The sequence below is a fragment of the Genypterus blacodes genome, unplaced genomic scaffold, assembly GCF_046128005.1.
Source record: "Genypterus blacodes isolate CSIRO-AG114 ecotype Tasmania unplaced genomic scaffold, CSIRO-AGI_Gbla_v1 ptg000163l_1, whole genome shotgun sequence".
Classification (NCBI taxonomy): domain Eukaryota; kingdom Metazoa; phylum Chordata; class Actinopteri; order Ophidiiformes; family Ophidiidae; genus Genypterus; species Genypterus blacodes.
The window spans coordinates 39,139-60,000 of NW_027466964.1; the positions used below are offsets into that span (position 1 = coordinate 39,139).

Here is a 20,862-nt window from a genome sequence, read left to right on the forward strand (position 1 = left end):
GACTTTATCTTTATTAAACAAGTAATCATCTCACAAATAACATAATATACAGACAAATTCAAACATATAATCACCAACTTAACGTATTTGTACCTAACGAGCTGAAATGTCTCAATTTACATTCCAATGTGTATGTCATCCAGAACAACAAACACAAACAAACACGACAAAGTATTTACATGTAGAAAGATGATAGTCATTTACTTAAGCCATGTTATTTGTGTATCTGTGCGTATCCATCATCTTTGTCTTGGTTGATATTTGTGCAGTTGTACTATTATGGTTGTGCTGATGTTATTATTTACTCCGTGACGTCACTATATCTTTACAACATAACGTAGGACAGACTGCATGGTTTATAGGGACAATTTAGTGAATAAGTTCCTTCTTCTACTTTGTTTTGACACACGCAAGCAAGCACGCACGCTCAGGCGCGCGCATACACACACACTCAGGTGAGGCTTGGACAGACTCTAGTGCGCATGTGTGAACCCGTACCTCAGCCTCCCTGCACGTGCGGTGCCCCTTATAATCAGGTAATTGCGGCGGCGCGTGCAGGACTGTCGGTGGCGTCTCACAGTATTACGGAAGTAATAACGCAGAGACGAACAATAACGCAAAGAGCGCAGCGCAGCGTCGAGCTCTCACGCCATGAATCCGCCCAGCAGCAGAGACGAACCGAACCCGCCAGGTAACGAGTGAACAGAACCCGCGTCCAGCAGCGGGACCCGGAGCCTAATTAACCCGTTAAAGGGCTTCATAGCGCCGCATAGTGGCGCGTTTGGCTCCGTATGAGTCAGGCAGAGAAGTAAACTAAAGTCATCAGAAGCTTTCACTCAGATGGACCGGGTTGATTGATAAGTTCTGAGCCCCCCTGTGAGACGAGCCGCAGGGTTGTAATGTTTTGATTGAAGTCATAAAAAGTAATCACACTTTAATATTAAAGAAATGTGTGAGCTCCTGTGTGTAAGAGCACCAGCTGTCTGCATTTAGGCTTATTTGATAAGTTCTGAGCCTGACTGAAGAAGTGGGCAAAGGGATGTTTCAATTTCTAATAAGTGTTCTGCTAAAGTCACAAGAGTGTGGAAGAATAAAATAACCAAGGTTATAAATATCAAACGCACCCGAGGCCAAACTGACTTTGGTGTTTCACATTCCCATTTAAGCACAATGGCTAAAGTTAAATGTTTATAACCTCCACATCCTGATCTGTGGGTGTGTGAGATGTATGACGTGTGTGTGTGTGTGCGTGTGTGTGTGTGTGTCACTGCTTTGATCCAGTCAAAAAAGTGAAGTGAGAGTGAAACCTCTCTCTGTGTGAGGCTCAGGAGCTCAGAGAAGTTCACTTTATCTTTGTCTCCGTCTCCGTGTGTGTCTGTGTGTATGTGTTCCAGAGCAGTACGCCTCCCACTCTTCAGGAGGAGGAGGAGGTTTATATCTGGACGCCTACGAGGTCTCCTTCCCCCTGGAGGAGAACATGGAGCGACCGCCTGCCTACCACCTGAACCACGGCCAGCAGATGATGGACGGTACAACACGTCTACTACACGCCACAGCTCTACTGTGCAGCAGGAGTGTGATCGGATTTCTGTTGATTGAAGACAAGTTAATAAATAGCACCTGGACATTGCAGGGTCAAAGGTCATAGGGAAAGCTTTTCTAAGGCAGTGTCAGGTGAAGATTGTGTCTATGTCTTAGTGAACCTGGGGTCCAGGAGCTTTGGAGGTGCTTGGTTTTGTTCCATGGATCCATAAGCATCAAATCACAGAGAGCATGCCATCTAGTCTGGATGTGAATGAGACTTTAAGGTTGAACCCTGCAGTGTGAGGCTGATTGAGCTTCCTGTCTGTTATTACAAACACATGAGAAGCCCTGAACACTTTTAAGACAGAATGACATGATTGATGCTGTGTTGTGTTTCTGTCCTCCGGCTGCAGAGCCCGTGGTGCCGGAGCCTCATCACCCTCAGTACAGCCCCTTCATCCTGGTGTCCAACCTGCGGGCTCACCTGTACGTGGCCCTGGAGAAGAACGCCTGGCTGCAGAAACGCACCGAGGAGCTGGAGGAGGAGCGCAACTTCCTGCGCTGTCAGCTGGACCGCTTCATCGTCAGCATGCGGACTCAGGAGGGTGAGGCGGCAGGAAGGGCACCACCAAATCAGCCTGTGGTGATCAGATGTCAGTGTGTGATGATGATGATGATAATGTTGATGTGCCGTGACAGAGTGGAATGCAGACTCTCAGCGTGGCGTGAAGGTGCAGCCCGTCAGCTCTCCCTCCCCTCCCTCTCCCATGACCACCAGGTCCGGAATGACCCTCAAGCGCCTGCAGGTGCCAGGACCCAGAACACGCCGAGCCACCGCCGTGCCGGGTGAGCCCACACACACACACACACACACACACACACACACGTTGAGACGTCCTCCTCTGTTGCGATGTGTAACTCTGTGTGTCTGCAGTCAAGCAGGAGTTTCATCTGGAGGAGGATAAGTACTACACAGAGGATGAGTATGTGGAGGAAGAGGAGGAGGAAGAGGACGACTCGTCTGAGGAGAAAGGCTCTAAGAAGAAGGGCCGAGGGAGCCGGGCGGGCGGCGAGCCCAGGATGAAGATGAGGAGGATCTTCAGGATCACGCACGGGAGGGAGAGACAGAGAGGTGAGGACGTACCAATCGGTTGTCATGGAAACTGTGCATATAATGAAAACAATCTTGGAGAGGAGACACCAAGGCCGTCTCACCCTCATTCTCTGGTGTCCTCCTCCCCAGTCAAAGACCCTGACGGCGTGCTGATCCGCTACAAGAAGATCCTCACCACCTACCAGCGTGTGAGGAGCATGTCCAGGGCCTTCCAGATCCACGGGGTCGACCGCAACACCATGGCCTCCACCTCGCCCATCGCTGAGCTGCTGCTGGTCGCCCCAGACAAGGTGGGTAGAAGCTCCACGTAGAGAAATGCTCCTCTGGTGCCGCTCCGTTTACTGTCAGGCTGTCCTTTCAGGTAGGAATCGAGTTTTTAAACCAGAAGTTCAGTTTGAGCTTCCAGGTCAACAAATATGTCAACATGGAGTTACAGATAAATGTTTACAGCTGTTAAAGGCAAACATGTGCAGGAATGCGTTGGTTTATAATCACTTAAACGTGCTGACGGACACGTGCGTCACGTTCAGCCTTTAGTCAGATGGTGAAGCTCAACCAAACTCCTCCGTCCCCCTCCAGCTGGCTGAGGTCGGCGAGTTTGAGGCGTGCAAGGAGAAGCTGCTGGATTACGCCAGACGCTGCTACAAGACCATGGACGAGGAGACGCACGGCAGAGTGCAGACGCTGAAGAAGACGCACAAGCTGCTGCCCATATCATACAGGTTCAGGAACTGAAGGGAGGAGGAAGAGGAGAGGAGACGAGAGGAGAGGAGAGGAAGAGACATGAGACCGTATCTGATTTAGATTTTGTTTGCGTTGCTCAGAAATAAGAGAAAAGTCATCTGAGGAAAAGATAGAAGTATAACTTCATTTGATTTAATTGTATATTCATTCCGTTGTTTTCATTCATTTGCAGCCTTAAACGGTCGGCTGGACTTTATTATTATTTTACCTCCAGTTGTTAAACTTCTCGCTGTTCTACCTCAAGAACTGAAGTCATAAAGAGGAAAAAGGACTTGGTGTGTTCTAATGTTCTCGTAATGGAGACACTGACTGATCCTCTGCAGGTTTATAGTTTATTTGTGACGTTAAGATCCCAGATGATGTTTACATTCATTTGTTTGCCATCATCTTTGTTTTCTACCGTATATGAGAAACATTATTTATCTTATCTAAAGTTGATCTCTCTTGTTGTTAATATGTGATGTCATTGGTTTGTATTACTCCGTGTTGAAGAAGAACTATAAAAGACTGAAACATGAATGCTGAAGCTCTCATTGATCTGTGATTGATATTCAGGCTGGAGTTTCAGTTACGTTGCCTTACCTCCAGTCATGGCTCGCCCTCTAGTGGAAGGCGATGGTACTTCACGTAGTGATGCGTGAATAACATGTATTTGTGTCATAGCTTCACAGAAACGGCTTTTCAAACAACTATCTTTTCAAGGTATATCTATTTGCAGTACAGCTGAAATATTTTAGAAATGGAAAACTATTGGCAAAATGAGTAATCAATTGTTTGTATGGACAAATATACAAGACGTTTCAAAAGCTTTACAGGCCAAGACCAGGAAACGCTAAAGAATATTCAATATGAATCACACAGAGAGAGAGATATCTCACCTACATGGCAAGGAAAACATTAAAAAAAATGTACAAATATTTAAGCAACAATGACGTCTATAGAAAAATTTGTAATTAAAATATTACAACCATAAACATGTTATAATTCATTCTAATCTAAAGAATTTGAAAGGATGTACTCAATTTCCCAGAATCCTTTAAGAGTTCACTTTTACCTCTCCACGAGGTCCAATCATAGCGAGAACTCCGCCGGAAGTAGTAAAAACAGCCGCCATTGAATGACAGCAAGATTCAACCAATGGGATGGCAGAAGTGGCCTTAGCGGTCCAATCGGAGGCCGAGGAGGCGGGATCTACCGTCCATCAGGGTATCGGAGGAGGAGGTGTTCCTGGTAGCCATCTTGGATTTGCGGAGTGATTGTTTAGCGAGAAGAATTCTGAAAAAAATCAGAAAAATAGCTTTTAACCTGAGTCCCCGAAGATTTAACGGAGCGACGCGACAGAGGGGAGCTGACGGAATCCGGAAAAACTCCAGGTACGTTGGTTGCAAATGTGAAAGTGTTGAATTTAGCGCTCCCCCCTCAGTGTGTCTAAACTGTGTCTCCCTCCACATCAAATAGCGCTGCTGCCGCTCCGCACACACACACACACACTCTCACACACACATCACGGCTCTGACTTTAGAACAAAAGGCGCCACTTGGAGAAGTTGAGCGGCTAGTTTGTGTCGGAGTGGCCGGGTACCGGAGTTCCCGGGCCGCCGGGGGCACCGAGGATGCCCTCATTGTTTATAAACATCCCGGGTGAAGTCGGGATCTCCTCCCGGTGCTCCGGTGGTTCGCCGGTCTGCACGCTTCAGGGGGAGAAACTTTGAGCTCAGACTTGGACAGAAAGTGTTTCCAGCTGCTGCTAAACTCAGCGCCTCGTCAGTTTGAATGTGTGAGAGTGTGTGTGTGTGTGTGTGCCCGTAGTAAAAAGTGATGCTAAAGCTAACGAGCACGCTCTGTCACACACTGAGAGCAACACGGCAACTAAAGCGATTTATTTATGGAATTGAAAATGAAACCAAGTGAGAAAGAAGGAATCCAAAGTGTGACTAAGAACTGGATAAATAAAAGTTGCAGCTGCTTTTGTTTCAAACACACAGCAGAGAAACATGGAGGCAGAGTTTGATCCTCATGGTGTCACTCTGCTGCTCAGATGCTTCCCTGCATCGTGCTGGGCACAGAGCAGAGACTCTTCATCCTTCCTCATCCTCACAGTAACACAGAGCGTGAGCATGGAGGGCAGAGCAGCTCCTCTCTCCTCTCTCTGGAGGGTTTTTATCAGCTTGTTTTTCCATAACTTTCAGTGGTATTTGGGTAAACTCAACAAAAACATTTTAATAATTGTGTAATTAGAATTACTTTGTGTTTTTTGAGTCGGGTGATGTGGGCAGGAGCGAGACAAAGTCATGATTGTTATTGTGTGACAGTGAATCTGTCAGTGCTCATCACACAGTGGGGTCAGAGCCTGATTAGGAGCCTGAGGAGGAACATCATCTTCCTCACAGACTGCAGGTTGAGCATCTGTGGCTCTCTGTGTCCTGTTGAACATGAGGATCAGGATCTGAGCCCTTTGTCTCCATGAGCCCAGTGCAGGTTCAGGTCTGCCCTCAGGCCTCAGCCCTCAGGTGTTGGTTCCTCTTATCCTCAGCGTTATATGGTGATGCTGATGATGATGTAATGGTGTGATTAGCAGCTGTTCCTTCAACTCCATGACAAACAGAACATCTTGTTTCCAAACACATGGCATGAATCACTTTAAGGAATGTTTTCTCCCCTCCTTATCTCCCCTCCTTGTCTCCTCTGTCCTTTCATGTTTCAAACCCAGCACGTCTTGAACTTGGATATTTGGCCTCAACCTTCATTTTCTATGCTTTTCTTATTAAAAGCATGATTTTTACCTTTAATTACCATTAATGATTTATTTGCATTGTTTTCCCTCATTTAGTTTGACGTTTTACATTTTGCTGTTGGTTGAACAACACAACCCCTCTGAGTGCAAGAATGTGGCTCTCAGGTCATCAGAGAAGCTTCCCTCCTCCTCCTCCTCCTCCTCCTCTCTTTGCCCTGGAGGAGCTGTGTAGAGCTGCAGGGCTGTGAGCGACCACAGGCTCAGGAGGGTCCATGCCAACTCGCTCCTTCACCCCAACTCTGCCCTTTGTTAGTGGTTAGGAAAGGAAACAAGGCTCGTCTTTGGCTTTAGAGGCTCACAGTAGTGTGTTTGTTTACTATGACATCATTCATTAAGTCGGATGCTGTGGTGGCTCCATTCATGTCTCCACTTCTATAATTAGGTCACAACAAATAAAAATTAAACTGCTAATTGTATGCAGATGCACCTATAGGAGCCCTGGACAGGAGATGAGATTCCAGTGCTGTAGAGTTCATTAGTACCTCAGCAGTGAACCTTAATGAGGCAGTGTTCCTTGTGAGTTGCTGAGCCTGCGTTTGTCATCACGCTAATGTAAAAACCGTGTACGCTCCCCCTGGACGTGCTGCTCTTCGCCCAGCAGAACTTCACTGTGACAGGGAAAGACCCTCTAACACCGTTAACTCAGAACCAATTAGCCCCACTGCTTCCAGCTCCTTAGCTCAGTCATGGAAGTTTAATGTTTAGGTGAAAATGGTGGAATTGCGTCGAGAGCCAGAGATGAAGCAGACGTAGTCGGGGAGAAGCTAGTTTGATGAACATCTCTGTTGTCTACTTCAAGGTGCTTTAGAGTCTGAGGCTGTTGTATGTGACGCAGTTTTAAACCCTATGTTGGACTTGAAGTCACCTGGTCTGGTTGTGGACACGTCTGCTCTTTCTGCTTCAGTCCCTCACGTGTCTTCAGTCAGCCTCAGCCATTAGAAACAAACAGCTGGGGGGCACACATGATCTGGTCAGAGCGTGTAAACGGCCCGGCTTACACTGAGGGATCATGTCTGCGTGATGCTGCAGCTGCTTTGATCTCTGAAAGGGAAAGTGCCGCACGTTTCCTGTCCGACCTGTTGTACCTGCTGGCTTCATTGTGACTCTGAGTGTGTCGAGTAACAAAACTGTTATATTCTGATCACAACAATGAGACACACAACAGGATCACATGCATGATGGCACTCAGACATTCATCAAACATCAAACATCAGGAGGAAGAAGCCTGAAGGTGAATCCATGTGTTCAGTAAAGGATGTTTGTGAGGTCAAAGGTCAGGCTCAGGGGGGACTCAGAGCCGTTAGTGCTGCTCAGATAAGACTCCCTCTCCTCTTCCTCCTCTTCCTCATGTCTTTCCTCCTCATTTCACCTCAGTGAGTTATGTAAATTCAGAATCCTAAACGTTTCTCTCTCTCCTCCATTTCCTGCAGTGAAAGAAGGCATGAAGACATTATCCTAGTGATCAGTCATGGCCGATAAAAGGAAACTTCAAGGTGAGTCTCTCTCTCTCTCCCTCCGCCCAGTTTCAAACAAACATTCTAACGGCTACTACATCTATGCGGTGACAAGATCCCGCCTCGCCTGGGGGCTTGCCGGCGTGGCGGCGGTTTGGCTCGCTGGCTCAGAGCGCCGTCACGAGCGTCGTGTTTGCTGGCAGCGGTTTGTAAACGGTGATGCTGTTAGCAAACATCTGATTTTGGAGTTGGTCAACAGTAAACGGTGTAAGTGTCACTTTTAAGGCCTTTCCTGTCCGTCTGCTACATAGAGGCGTGATTATCACAGCATGTCTGCATGTTCAAGTGTCCACAAGTGTTCAACCTGCAGAGGGGCAATGATCAGAACCTTCTAGTTCATTATGTAGCAAAGCAACGCAGCCTTTGTCCCTTCAGCTCTGCGTTAAAACATACAGAGTCAAAGCCAAAAACAAACTTTATCCTCTTCCTCCGTGTCTTCTAGTCGTATGTTGAGTTGTTATGGCGATTGTGATTTGACTGCTGACACGGCCGTCGCGACCTCGGAGATCAGGTCGCTGATTTCCAATTCAAAGTAGCCGGCAGTGTGAGCCGCCACCGCCATCATGTGGTCCGAGCCCAAAGTGAATTAGGGAGAGAATGACAACAACAACAACAGAGCAAGAGCGTCACATGACCAGAGGAACACGCTAAAGTGGGCGTTAACCTCAGCTCAACCATGTTTCTGTCACGGCTCCTCCTGGTTCTGACCCCTAAACCTTTGGGTTTGGAGGTTTAATGGTTTTAAAAACTTGTATTAAAAGTGTGTGTGTGTGTGTGCTGCGACCTGTTTTGCTGTCCTCTGATTGGCTGTGATGTCTCTCCGTCTCTCTCTCAGGTGAAATAGATCGATGTCTGAAAAAAGTAGCGGAAGGAGTGGAACAGTTTGAAGACATCTGGCAGAAGGTAAGGAGGCAGGAAACATCAGAGCTCAGGAGGAAGTGAAGGATCCTTCACATTCTGATGATGATAGTGAATAAAGCACCAAAGGTCAAACACAAACACATCCTATATGTGAGGATGATGATGAAGAGGCACTTTCATTAGTGTGTGTGTGTGGAAACATAAACATTGATCTCCTTTGTCGTACTCCTTATAGTTGATTATCTACATATTGAGATGTTGACCTTTTTTTCTCCTCCCCGCAGCTTCACAACGCAGCAAACGCAAACCAGAAGGAGAAATATGAAGCAGATCTCAAGAAAGAGATTAAAAAGCTACAGGTTAGTGTGTGTCTGTGTGTGTCTGTGTGTGTGCCTGTCTGTGCCTGCCTGTGTGTGTGTGTGTGTGTGTGTGGGTGTGTAATATTAAATATCATCACAGTCAGCTAAAGCCGGAGTCTGTTACCATGAGGACCAAACTCCAAGCCTAGCCTGTAGGCGCAGACAGCCTCAGGTGTCTCACTCTGTCCTCTCTCTCCGCCCGTCTCCCCTCACTCTCCTGCAGCGTCTCAGAGACCAGATCAAGACGTGGGTGGCGTCCAACGAGATCAAAGACAAACGGCAGCTAGTAGAGAATCGCAAACTCATAGAAACGGTGAGTAGGAACTTTATTTCGTCATTTTAAGGCCTTATTCTGGCTGCATCACTTCAGCCATGTCCTCACACTGAGAAGACATCTCACTCCAGAGGACGAAGACGCTGCTGCACACCGACTTTCTAAATGAGAACTTGTTTAGTGTCCAGACAGAACACTAGTCTGAACCAAGCAGGTCTGTCTCTCTGAGTGAAGCTGAATGAAAGAGGCACTGATGAAAGGGAACTCTGCCCTCTACTGGTCTGCAGTCATATTACACTCACTGAACACACTGCTGCTGCTGCTGTGAACATGCAGGTCCTGTACATACATGCATACATGGGGAGGGGGCCGCTCTGATATACAACACCCGGCGTCTCATGTGTTCACGTGTCCGCCGCCCGAACAGCGTTCACGCTAAGTTAACAGGATGTGGCGTGGTGCCGTTTCTGCTCGGCTGCTCCCTGGCCCTAATGGCTCCGCCAGTCCCAGGCGGACATTTATTATTGCTGAGTCGTCGCATTTCACGGCTCCTTTATCGTCACGGTTACTGAACAACTGCAGAGGCATTCAAAGACAAAAGCAAAAGTTTGTGAAAATCTACTTTCTGGTTGATGTGAAATTCACACTTGGAGTTTAGTTTATTTTTTCATCCATCCAGATGTGCAGAGAGCTCTGTAGTGCGGGAGCTGACTGAGTGTAAACACAGCTGGTGGTCCTGTTAGTAGCGGCCATGTTGGCTAACCTGAGTGTCCTTCACCGTCTCTCTGCCCGCAGCAAATGGAGCGCTTTAAGATCGTGGAGAGGGAGACCAAGACAAAGGCGTACTCCAAAGAGGGGCTGGGCCTGGCTCAGAAGGTGGACCCGGCCCAGAAGGAGAAGGAGGAGGTCGGCACCTGGCTAACGGTGAGGAGAAGAAGAAGGGTCAAAGGTCAAACCTGCCCTTTGGGCTGCGTTGCAGCAGGGAGCCTAAACCATGTTTAACCTTTGTGACCTCTTCCTCCCTCAGAACACAATCGACACGCTGAACATGCAGGTGGACCAGTTTGAGAGCGAAGTGGAGTCTCTGTCAGTGCAGACCAGGAAGAAGAAGGGAGACAAAGATGTCAGTATAGGCTCCTCTTCATCACTGAGGGAGAGAGGGAATCTCTCTCTCTGTCTCTGTCTCTGTCTCTCTCTGTCTCTCTCTGTCTCTCTCTCTCTTTCACATCTTGACTGACAGTGTAAACGTTTCTGTTTCATCATAAATCTAATTAATATTTGATAATAGAAAGGGGAGGGAGGGTTCAGAGTTTTCACTCCTGCTGCCCGGCGAGGCGTTTTAGCTGAGACCAGGCGTTTTATGTATGTGCTTAGTTTGCATTGTGTTTACCTTTTATGTCTCTGCGTGCTCAGGAAGCTAACAAGGGCCGCTGCTGACGGGGTTTCACATTGGGCTGAGTCTAAGTGATGTTTGTGCCTCTGTAGGTCAGGACGGGTCGGGCCGAGGCAGAGAGCGTCTGTCACTCACTCCATTCATGTGTTTCCTCCTCTGGAGTTTATATTTAGTCCACTCAGAGCCTCTAAGCCCTGATGAGTGCTGAGCTGCATTAATATGCATTGAGATTAAACAGCTTCACTCTCTAATGCATCGTACTAAACACAGGCTGAGTGTGTGAGCGGCTCAGATCAGCCTCAGCTTCTCCTCCCGTCTGATCACAAACTCGCCCCAGCTAAAGATAACAGGTCCTTCATGCTCCAAGTGTCTGCAGACTCCAGCAGGGAGAAGGAGGCGAGCCAAGTCTCTGCTGGTTCAGTCTTAGTCTCACCCTGAATGACGAGCAAGCAGAGACCTGAAGCACCGAGTCGAGCAGACGTACCTAACATGCGATCTGACTGAACTAAGTGCTTCAGATTGTGAATGAATGAACCTCAGGGAGGAGGAACAATTAAATATTGAGGTGTTCTGTTCCTTTGCTGTGCGATGCATTAAACCAAAAGCTGCTCACAAAGCAGAACTTCCTGCTCTGCGTCTCTCTCTCTCTCTCTCTCTCTCTCTCTCTCTCTCGCTCTCTCTCTCTCTCTACCTGCCAGGAGTTTGGTCCTTTGGTTACGTCAGCATATTCCTCCTAGCTTTTACTTTCTCCAGAGTTTTGCAGACTGGAGTGAAACGCGATCACCTCAGGTTTATGAATTTGATCCTCTCTTAAACTCAAACCCCAGTAATCTCCAGTTTGCCTCTTGGTCTGTTTTTTTCTTCTTCCATTTCTGTGTAGAAGCAGGACCGCATTGAGGAGCTGAAGACGTTCATAGAAAAGCACCGCTACCACATCCGCATGCTGGAGACCATCCTGAGGATGCTGGACAACGACTCGGTGCAGGTGGACTCCATCAGGAAGATAAAGGTCTGTGGCTCCTGTCCTCCACAGGGAGGGAGCGTGTGACATAATCCCTGATGACGTCACACCATAAAGGAAGCCGGATGACCTCGTTGACCTTATTTATGTGGTTCTCTGCCTGCAGGATGACGTGGAGTACTACCTGGACTCATCACAAGACCCTGACTTTGAGGAGAACGAGTTCCTCTACGATGATCTGGATCTGGATGACATCCGTAAGTATGGATGAAGAGCTGCCAGTGGACTTTGTCCTTGTCTGTCCTCCTCTCCTCCACTGACCTCCTCTTCCTCCTCTTCCTCCAGCTCAAGCTCTGGCCGCCACCTCCCCGCCGGGACACTCGCACTTAGAGGATGAGATCTTCCAGCACTCCAGCAGCACGCCCACCTCCACCACCTCGTCTTCGCCCATCCCCCCCTCGCCTGCCAACTGCACTACGGTGAGAAAGAACCAAACTAAACACAAATAACAGATCTAGACCTCCTCCTCTTCCTCTTCCTCCTCCCACCGCAGCCTGCTGAGCTCTCGTCTCCTCATGTAGGCGGATCGTTACCCTTCCTCATGGTTATGATGATGTCATATTGGCAGTTTTGGAAAATGGAGCCCATTGTTGCGTCGGCAATGTAATTGTGGTATAATTGCCTTTGTGTGTGCGGTCGTCTGTCAGCTATTGTGCGTCTCCATTGTGCTGCTGTAGTGTCATTGTGTCTCCTCCTCCTCCTCCTCTCCTCCCTCTCCCACATTCTGTATGAGTAGTTATTAAGCCCGCCACAGGTCTGAATAGTGGGCGTGGCTTTGCTTTGGTGCCGCCGGCGTGAAGTTTAGCCTCAGAGTGAAGCGGTGAGAGAGTTTAGAGCAGGAAGGATTCCTGGAGGTGGAGTCAGTGAAGTGAAGGTCAGGCTCACCTTCTCCCTCCTGGTGAACGCCCGTCAGTCCGACCTCGCCGGCGCGGGGGGCGTGGCTCTGCTTGCTCCTGTTCATGTTTCACACCTCACACGTCATCGTAGCTAAATGTGAAGCTTCCTGTCGTTTCAGGAGAACTCTGAAGATGACAAGAAGAGAGGAAGATCAACAGACAGTGAAGTAAGTCAGGTGAGGCCCGAGGTGATAGCTCTTCCTCCTCATGATGTCACTCAGGTCTCTGCTCTCTAACGTCTCCCTGCTTCCTTTACAGTCACCTGTGAAGAACGGAAACCCCTCCTCCTCCTTATCTTCCTCCTCCTCCTCCTGCTCCTCTTCTTCCTCCGTTTCTGGGCTGCCTTCATCCTCCCTGGTCTCTATGGCGACCATGGCCGGGTGTGGAGGCGGCGGCTCGGGGGGCAACAGTCTTCTGGGCAGTGCGGGGGGTCTCCTCGCCAACATTTCAGCCGGCAGCTACAGCAACGTCACCCAGCAACAGCCTTACCCTTCACAGCAGCAGCAGCAGGTCAAGATCTTAGCCAGCTCCTCTTCCTCGGCTCCTTCCATCGCCAACGCCATCGCCACGATCAACAGCCACGCCCCCATCTCCCCCTCCTTGGCCTCTTCTCCCCCCAACGTCGGCGCCCAGAGTCTGCTCACGTCCAACCCCCAGCCCCTGTCCCTGTCCGGCTCCACGTCCACGTCCAACAGCCTGGGCCTCAGCTTGGGCCTCTCCCTGGCCAAAAGCGTCATGTCCGGCCCCGCCTCCATGGCCGCCAGCCAGATGTCCGGGAGCCTCGGCCTGTCAGGGATGCCGGCGTCCCTGAGCTCCATGGCGAGCCTCCTGTCCAGCTCCACCCCCACGCCGTACTCTCAGGCGGCCGCCGTGGGCTCGGGCCTGCCGGGCTCTATAGGAGGCGTCGCCACGTCAACCAACAACGCTCTGGGGTCCATAGGCAGCGGAAACATCACAGTCGGCGGGCCGACGTCCTCCACGGGCGGTCTGCTGGGCGCGGCGCCGGGCGTGAGCGGAATCGGCTCGGGGATGCTGGGTTTGGGCTCCGGCCCGTCGAGCCTGCAGGGGTCGTCCTTGTTGGCGCCCAGCCCGGTCGGAGGTCTGGCACCCGGGAGCAACGTGGGCGTCATCGGGAGCAACGGGGGCGGCTCAGGGGCGCCGGGGGGCGGAGTGCTGGGAGGAAGCTCCTCGCTGCTGGTGAGGCCGCCCAGTCTACAGAAGCAGAACGGGAGCACGAGTGAGTATACGGACGTTTCCTGTAGATCAGGCAGGAAGTGACTCATAGGTTCACTGAGCGTTTGATTCCTCATCCTGTAGAAACGTTCAGTTTAGAGTTATCAATCTATATGGACTATAGTGTGTGTGAGTGTGTGCGCGTGTGTGTGTGTGTGTGTGTGTGTGTGTGTGTGTGTGTGTGAGATAACGTATTTATCCAGCTTGTGCGGTCTTCCGTGGTTCCGAGCAGTCGACCAATCAGGTGGCTCTGTGTCCTCTGCTGTGTTGCAGGTTACAGTGCGGTGGTGTCAGACAGCGCCACAGACGCCATCCTAAGTGCCAGCCAATCACAGAGCAGCCAACCCTTGTCTTCTTTGACCTCCTCAGCCAATCAGCCGTGAGTATTCATTCCCTCACTTGTTTGTTCAATGGTGTGAAGACGATCCGCTCTGGCATTTTGGCGTCGTCACGGCAACTTGAGGTTGAAACAGGAAACAGAACAGCAGGTTTAGTTTGTGTCGTCTTTAGTGGAGGAATCATCTGAACATGTGACCTGTGACCTTTCCCCGTCTCCTAGTGATTTCTGCAGTAGCTCATCAGCACTCATGGAGAGTCTGAGGTACGTGAGTCAGATGGAGTCGAGCGTTCCCTCCCAGAACAAGAAGCCCAGGTGTGTGTTAACCTCCCTGTCCTCTCCCAGTAAAGACACTGGGCCCAGTTTGCTCGGCTCTCTGACTTTGTCCTCCAGCTCCCCGTCTCCGGCCTCCTACAGCGAGGCCAAGACGGTCAGCAGCCTCCTGAACGGACCTCTGTCCTACTCTCAGGCCTCCGAAAGCATCAAGGTGAGAGTGTGACACCACAAGCCTGCAGGTCACACACACACACACACACACACGTGACACATTTACCCATGAGTCCTTCTGTCTGTCTGTGCCTCAGCCCCAGGAGCCTCTGAGCAGCCTGAAGTCCATGGCGGAGCGAGCAGCACTCAACTCAGGGATGGAGGGAGACATTCCCTCCCTGCACCTCACGCCAGGTAACACACACACACACACACACACTTACACAAACACACACACACACACACACACTTCACTAAGGTTTGCCCCCCTGAGCAGAAATAGAATCACAATAGTTTAACAGAACAAAATGTCACAACTCACCTCCCACACTCAGCCTATGAAGTAAAACCTCCACTGTTCTCTTTCTCGCTTCTCTCCCGTTTCCTCTTCCTCTCCTCCTCCTCCTTCGCCCCAAGACATCTTCCCCAGCACTACGGCGCCCTCAGGCCCCCCGTCGGCCCCCCAGTCCTCGCTCTCTGAGGTCAGCATCCCCCCGTCGTTGGGCGTGTGTCCGCTGGGCCCCGTCCCGCTCTCCAAAGACCAGCTGTACCAACAGGCCATGGAGGAGGCGGCGTGGACGCACATGCCCCACCCCTCCGACTCTGAGAGGATCAGGTGCGTTCTCGTTGGCTCGGGTTTAAAGGCGTGGAAGTTCCTCGCGTCTGGGGTTTGAAATTCAACGTCTGGAGTAAAGTCACATTTCAACCACGGGACAGAATTCTTCATCTGGTTGTGAAATAGTTAATATCTGCTCAGCAGGGGGCGCTGTGCCTGAGGCTGAACCTGAACTCAGGAGAGGAGACGCTGATTGATCTGATAAAGACATGAGACACAGTGACCACATGTTTGAGCTCTTATTCCACATTAGTTTGGCTTAAGAATAAAAGAGATCAATCACTCATCAGGTAACAGGAAGCTGCTCAGGTTTAACTCTTTATGTTAAGTTTCTCTGAGACAAAAAGAGTTCAAGCATCTAAAAATCAGCTGTTCTGTTCTGACCAAACAGCTGTAACACACACACACACACACACACACACACTCTCACACATGCACATACTCACACACAGACGCACGCACACAGATACACGCGCGCGCACACACACACACACACACACACACTCTCTCTCACAGACACACACACACACACACACTCTCTCTCTCACACAGACACACACACACACACAGACACACACACACACTCACACACACACACACACACACACACATGCACATACTCACACACACAGACGCACGCACACAGATACACGCACGCACACACACATACTCTCTCTCTCACACAGACACACACACACACACACACACACAGACACACACACACTCAGAGGATAACAGAGGAGCTCTGACAGCATCCCGCTCTCAGCCCACACAGGTACAATTGACATTTAAATCCAAACACTCAGAGCCTCTTGTCCCACAGTACCTGTTGTGTTCCACAGTAAGAGGAGGAGGTCAGAGGTCAGAGCCAAAGAAACCATCCAGCCCGCAGCCTTTCAGCTATTTTCAAACCAGAATGTGACGTCGGCACTTGAATGTAACACAAATGGCCTTCACTCCGCTTTCCTACGCTCCTTAAAGGGGACGCGCTCTGTTTTCACTCATTGGGCCTCGTGCTTGTAGTGTAAATGTATCGGACGTGCAGTGAGACGGAGCTGCAGGGCCTTAAAGGCAACTACCTGTCTGTGTGTGCTCTGTTTGCACAGTGGTGCTGCAGCAAGGGAGCAAACATTCCAACCCTCTAACCCTCTATCACTTCCTTCCTCCTCCCTCATGTCCTCCTGTCCCCCGGCGTCTCCATGGACCCCACAGGCAGTACCTGATGAGGAACCCCTGCCCCACGCTGCCTTTCCACCACCAGGTGCCCCCGCCTCACTCAGACACAGTAGAGTTCTACCAGAGGCTTTCCACCGAGACCCTCTTCTTCATCTTCTACTACCTGGAGGTAAGACGGAGCACAGCTCTGGAGGATCTACAGGGTTTCTCTGCTCTACTCTGTATCTAACCTCCTCTTCCTCCTCTCTGCAGGGCACCAAGGCCCAGTATCTGGCAGCCAAGGCCCTGAAGAAACAGTCCTGGAGGTTCCACACCAAGTACATGATGTGGTTCCAGAGGCACGAGGAGCCCAAGACCATCACGGACGAGTTTGAGCAGGTCAGAGCCTCGACCGCAGACACGCGTCCATCCGCATTTAAATTCCAGGTTAATCCTCCGTCCGCGCCAAACACGGCAGGCGTCTTGCACCCGCCGCCACGGAAATCACACTCCGTTGTTTCTCATCCCCGTTGCGTTTTGGCACTAAAGCCCTGATTGACGGCCCTGCTGACCCGTCTGCTTCTCTCTCCTCTGCAGGGAACCTACATTTACTTTGACTACGAGAAATGGGGCCAGAGGAAGAAGGAAGGTTTCACATTTGAGTACCGGTACCTGGAGGACCGCGACCTGCAGTGACCTGGCAAGAAGAAGAGCGGACGGACGGACAAACGGACAGCAGAGGAAGCGGGAGAGGGGCAGGGGGGGAAGGGAGGGAGGGGGCGTAACCGATGACATTCCTGGATCTGACCTCAACGTGTTGTGGAAAGGAGACGTTTGGGGGCGGGGCGGGGCAGCGTGAAACTCCTCCCCCCTCCTCGCACCCCAACCATCCTCATCCAAGCCTCCGCCTCCACCCTTTCATTCCCTCCCCTCCCCTCTCTCTCCCTCCCTCCCTTCATCCCTCCATCATCATCATCACATTCAAGCTCCTCCTTCCTGAACTGGAAATCTCTCTGAGAGAAAAAAGGCTTTGGTTTGTTTTTGGCAGATAATCATTCTCTCTCTCCTTCTCTCCTTACTTTAGCTTTAAGTTCACACTTTTGCTCTCTGTCGCCCCCTACAGAACCAAAGATGATTGGCTATCGCACCGTTTCGGGCTCTGAACCCCTCCCTCTGCGGCGCTCTAACAAAAACTAACCCTAATTCAACCGCGTCATCACGCCAGCTCGCCGTTTTCCTTTATCAGCTCAGTCAGATGGCAAACACCCGATGACTAAGGAGACGCGGGATGAAGGGCACACGACTTCTTTGCTTCTGCCGAGGTTTGGCAGGAGGCGGCAGCTAAATAAAGTGGAAGAGAAGCGACGCGGCCGCTCTCTCGTTTTTTTACTACAAGGGCTCATCGAGGAGCGACGGCGTCACGGCGATGAGGAGTAGGCGCGTTTCCTCCACTCCAGCCCTCTTTAGCACTTAACCCCTCCCTCTGAGGTGACAGGTTGCCCCGTGAAGCCGCCAGAGTGGTTTGGCTTGGTTTTGGGAATCCTTCTCCGCCCCGCGTTGGCCCGTCTGTCCTCCACCTCCGTCCACCTCTGACCCCAGCAGCCCGGAGGCTTCAGGAGCAACACATCGTACTGAGACAGCCGTCTGGACCTCAGTGGGACAGATGTCAGTGTTTGCTGTTTTTATAATGAATGAGTTTTTGATCGATAGCCAACAATCATCGCTCACAGCCGGATGTGGCGTTCACTTCCTGCTGACTCCGGGTCCGTTAGACGTGACGGCAGCATTCCAACATATCTCATTTTAACTCTTTAATGCTCACGCTCAAAATGTGAAAGAGCGATGTTCAACCAGTCAGATTTCCGCAAATGCCTGAATCTGATTGGCTGAAGGTTTCTCTTTGAAGAGGAGCGGTCTGACCCGTTCACCAGCAGGCCCTGTTCACCAGCGCCTCCCCCTCAGAGGCCCCCAGGTTCCCTTTACGTCTCCTTTATCCTGGTAAAGACAGCGAGCGAGCGAGGGCGTTCATCCTGTGGGGGCGTGACCCATCGGTGTTGCTGCCCTGGAGGCAGACGCAGACTCGTAGATCGCAAATGATGGTCCGCAACGTTTAGAGAGAGCAAGAAGCGTTTGATCACGGCTGCAGCGCTCCTCGGTCACAGCAGGGAGGGGGAGGCGTTACTCCCCAGCAGGGGGCCGTTCTGATTCCAGGCTCAGTTCTTGGCTGGTTAACACGTCGGCTCAGAGACAGAGCGACGCTCAGCGTGATCGCCGCCGCTTTCCAGCTTCTCCGGCGCCGTCTCTGGTTTGGCCCCTCCCCTCCGACTCCCAGCAGCTCCTCTGCTTCCTCCTGAGGCTCCACCCCCTCACACCCGTCGCAACAAGCCGCCGCCCAAACGCTTTGGATTCCACTCACCTCTCTCTCTCTCCCTCCCCCTCTCTCTCCCCCCCAGGCCAGGTAGATGTTTCCTTTATTTCTCAGGAAGTGTTTTTAGAGGAAATGTATCTGTCAGCAGCTCTTCATCTTCACCTTCATCACCACGACACCCCTCCTCCCCCCTCGCTCAGATTTGTGCGCTTAAATTTAGTTTGGTAAACTTCTTTCCTCGCTCGCAGCCCTTCTCAAGGCTTCTTCTTCTTCTCTTCTTCTTCTTCTTTTTTTTTTAACCAACACGATTTTATCCTCCAATGTTTGGAGCAGCACCTGGATGAGCGACCATCTTTATATTTTGTATTTGTTGAACTCGTTGTTAGCTTTGTGTTTTTACAGAGATGGGGAGAGCACCCTTCCCCCTCACACACACACACACACACACACACACACACACACACACACAGATGCAGGCCCGCAGCTCGACTGACAGCTCTGCTCTCCCCGTGTTGTCTGGAGGGGATGTGAACCCCTCTGCTCCTCCTCTAAAGTGTTTGTATAGACGCTCATTCTGACCTCTGCTTTGGTTTTTATTTTTTGTTTGATGTCGTCAGGACAGCGTGGAATAATGACACTTTCAAAGTGGCGCTGAAAAACAAAGTAAATAATGACATAACCATGAATAAAGGATTGTAAAATATTAATAAAAGAATTACTTTTCAGAAAACAGCGCCCCCTGTCTTCATTTCTGCTCCGTGTTTTTGGCGACGCGTTGCGTTTAAGGTCACCTCGGAGACGGCGGTGATTCCGGCGCTGGTGTCGCCATGGTAACGTAGTCATGGGTCGTCTGCACTGACGCAGACTTGCAGCCTTATTATTAAACCGTTACAGATGAACCTATGACGTCACAGACGCTTCAGGTGCCGTCTGTGATTCTTTACAGGCCGGGAAACGTTTTGGAGTTTGTATTTGCGTGTTATCATCTCGTGGACATGAAGAGAAAAGTTTATTTACATACTAACGTGTTAACTTCTGACCTTTGACCCTGAACCCTTGTGTGTAGTCATGGATCTTTATCCTGCAGTAACTTCAGTCTGCAGCTCCTGTGTTGGTGTGCTGCTCTCGTCTCCTCGGCTCGTCTCCTCCGCTCGTCTCCTCGGCTCGTCTCCTCCTCGTCTCTTACCTGATGTAGAGCAGAGCAGCATCTGGGGATTTGCCTCCATATGGTTCCGCGGCTGTTTGGCGCTGCGCTGCTCTGGGTCGCTCTCTCGGATGAGCGGCTGCGTGCACGCCGCATCATAACACGTGTTAACCCAGGTCAGCGCCCGCAGATATTCCTTTTTCCTGTGTGTGTGTGTGTGTGTGTGTGGTTTGAACCGTTAGATGTCTGATGTTTTTATTGATTATCTGTATTAGAAATTTACATTTTACAAAACAGCAGCTAAATCAAAGAAATCAATAAAGATAATTGAATTTAACTAAACGTTCCTTCAGTCGGTTCTCCGTGTTTCAGCATTCCAGATCCTTCCGATCCCACGTTACCATGGTGACGCGCTGACTGTCTGTTGTGTTTGTGTTGAGTTTTCTCCCGCGAGGCAGAAATCACTTCAGCGGAAGAATCACGGCGCTCCAGAATGTTCCGTCTCTAAAAACTGACGGGATCAGAAACCTCCACGGTGCGGGACACTGCGCTTTAATTGGCTGTGTGTGTGTGTGTGTGTGTGTGTGTGTGTGTGTGTGTGTGTGTGTGTGTGTGTGTGTGTGTGTGTGTGTGTGTGTGTGTGTGTGTGTGTGTGTGTGTGTGTGTGTGTGTGTGTGTGTGTGTGGCCAGAGGACGCTTTGACTCATTCCTGTCTGACTGTATGGAGGTCTGGCAGTCCCACCACACACACACACACACACACACACACCTCTGCCCTGGAGGAAGTGATGTAAAAGCTGAACAAGATGGAAGAAGGGCACAGAGGGACTTCTTCTTCATCCTCGTCTTCTTCTCATCTTCTTCTTCTGAACAGATCATAGTAGAATAAAGACGATGTGCGGTTAACCTTATTGATTCCTGACTTTCTTTTTCTTTATCCTACAGTTAAACCCAAAGAGGAGGGACACACTCATCATGTGTGTGTGCTGTAAACATCAGATGACGCAACTCTCTCTCTCTCTCTCTCCTC

General features: G+C 50.4%; 3 protein-coding genes across 6 annotated transcripts in view; all 3 read left to right on the forward strand.

The window, feature by feature from the left end:
* Positions 1-20,862, forward strand: part of epn1b (epsin 1b) — an 84,097-nt gene that overhangs the window by 14,458 nt on the left and 48,777 nt on the right. The window lies entirely within an intron of this gene.
* On the forward strand, positions 569-4,111 carry LOC143013886 (coiled-coil domain-containing protein 106-like). Its single transcript, XM_076167594.1, has 7 exons — positions 569-691; positions 1,395-1,529; positions 1,938-2,128; positions 2,217-2,370; positions 2,459-2,656; positions 2,768-2,928; positions 3,218-4,111. The coding sequence occupies exons 1-7, from the start codon at positions 652-654 to the stop codon at positions 3,371-3,373; spliced, it is 1,035 nt and encodes a 344-aa protein (XP_076023709.1). The 5' UTR covers positions 569-651; the 3' UTR covers positions 3,374-4,111.
* On the forward strand, positions 4,452-19,333 carry LOC143013877 (CCR4-NOT transcription complex subunit 3-like). Of its 4 annotated transcripts, none has more exons than XM_076167583.1 (19): positions 4,452-4,755; positions 7,606-7,668; positions 8,525-8,592; positions 8,835-8,909; positions 9,133-9,222; positions 9,979-10,107; positions 10,211-10,306; positions 11,457-11,585; positions 11,704-11,794; positions 11,883-12,016; positions 12,613-12,660; positions 12,752-13,730; positions 14,000-14,105; positions 14,286-14,550; positions 14,648-14,744; positions 14,967-15,165; positions 16,378-16,510; positions 16,594-16,767; positions 16,918-19,333. In XM_076167583.1, exons 2-19 carry the CDS (start codon positions 7,644-7,646, stop codon positions 17,014-17,016), a joined length of 2,937 nt encoding a protein of 978 aa, XP_076023698.1. In that variant the 5' UTR covers positions 4,452-4,755; positions 7,606-7,643; the 3' UTR covers positions 17,017-19,333. The 4 variants fall into 4 exon arrangements, with proteins under 4 accessions (XP_076023698.1, XP_076023696.1, XP_076023697.1 ...); XM_076167581.1 differs by having other exon boundaries at positions 4,453-4,755; positions 12,613-12,669; XM_076167582.1 differs by having other exon boundaries at positions 4,453-4,755; positions 11,463-11,585; positions 12,613-12,669.

Excerpts from the sequence above, each read along its gene's own strand:
- LOC143013877 (XM_076167581.1), top strand. The coding sequence starts at position 7,644 with ATGGCCGATAAAAGGAAACTTCAAG. Across the intron at positions 10,108-10,210 it reads AGGTCGGCACCTGGCTAACG|AACACAATCGACACGCTGAA; the intron begins GTGAGGAGAAGA and ends TTCCTCCCTCAG. Across the intron at positions 13,731-13,999 it reads GAAGCAGAACGGGAGCACGA|GTTACAGTGCGGTGGTGTCA; the intron begins GTGAGTATACGG and ends GCTGTGTTGCAG.
- LOC143013886 (XM_076167594.1), top strand. The coding sequence starts at position 652 with ATGAATCCGCCCAGCAGCAGAGACGAACCGAACCCGCCAG. Across the intron at positions 692-1,394 it reads AGACGAACCGAACCCGCCAG|AGCAGTACGCCTCCCACTCT; the intron begins GTAACGAGTGAA and ends TATGTGTTCCAG. Across the intron at positions 2,657-2,767 it reads CGGGAGGGAGAGACAGAGAG|TCAAAGACCCTGACGGCGTG; the intron begins GTGAGGACGTAC and ends CCTCCTCCCCAG.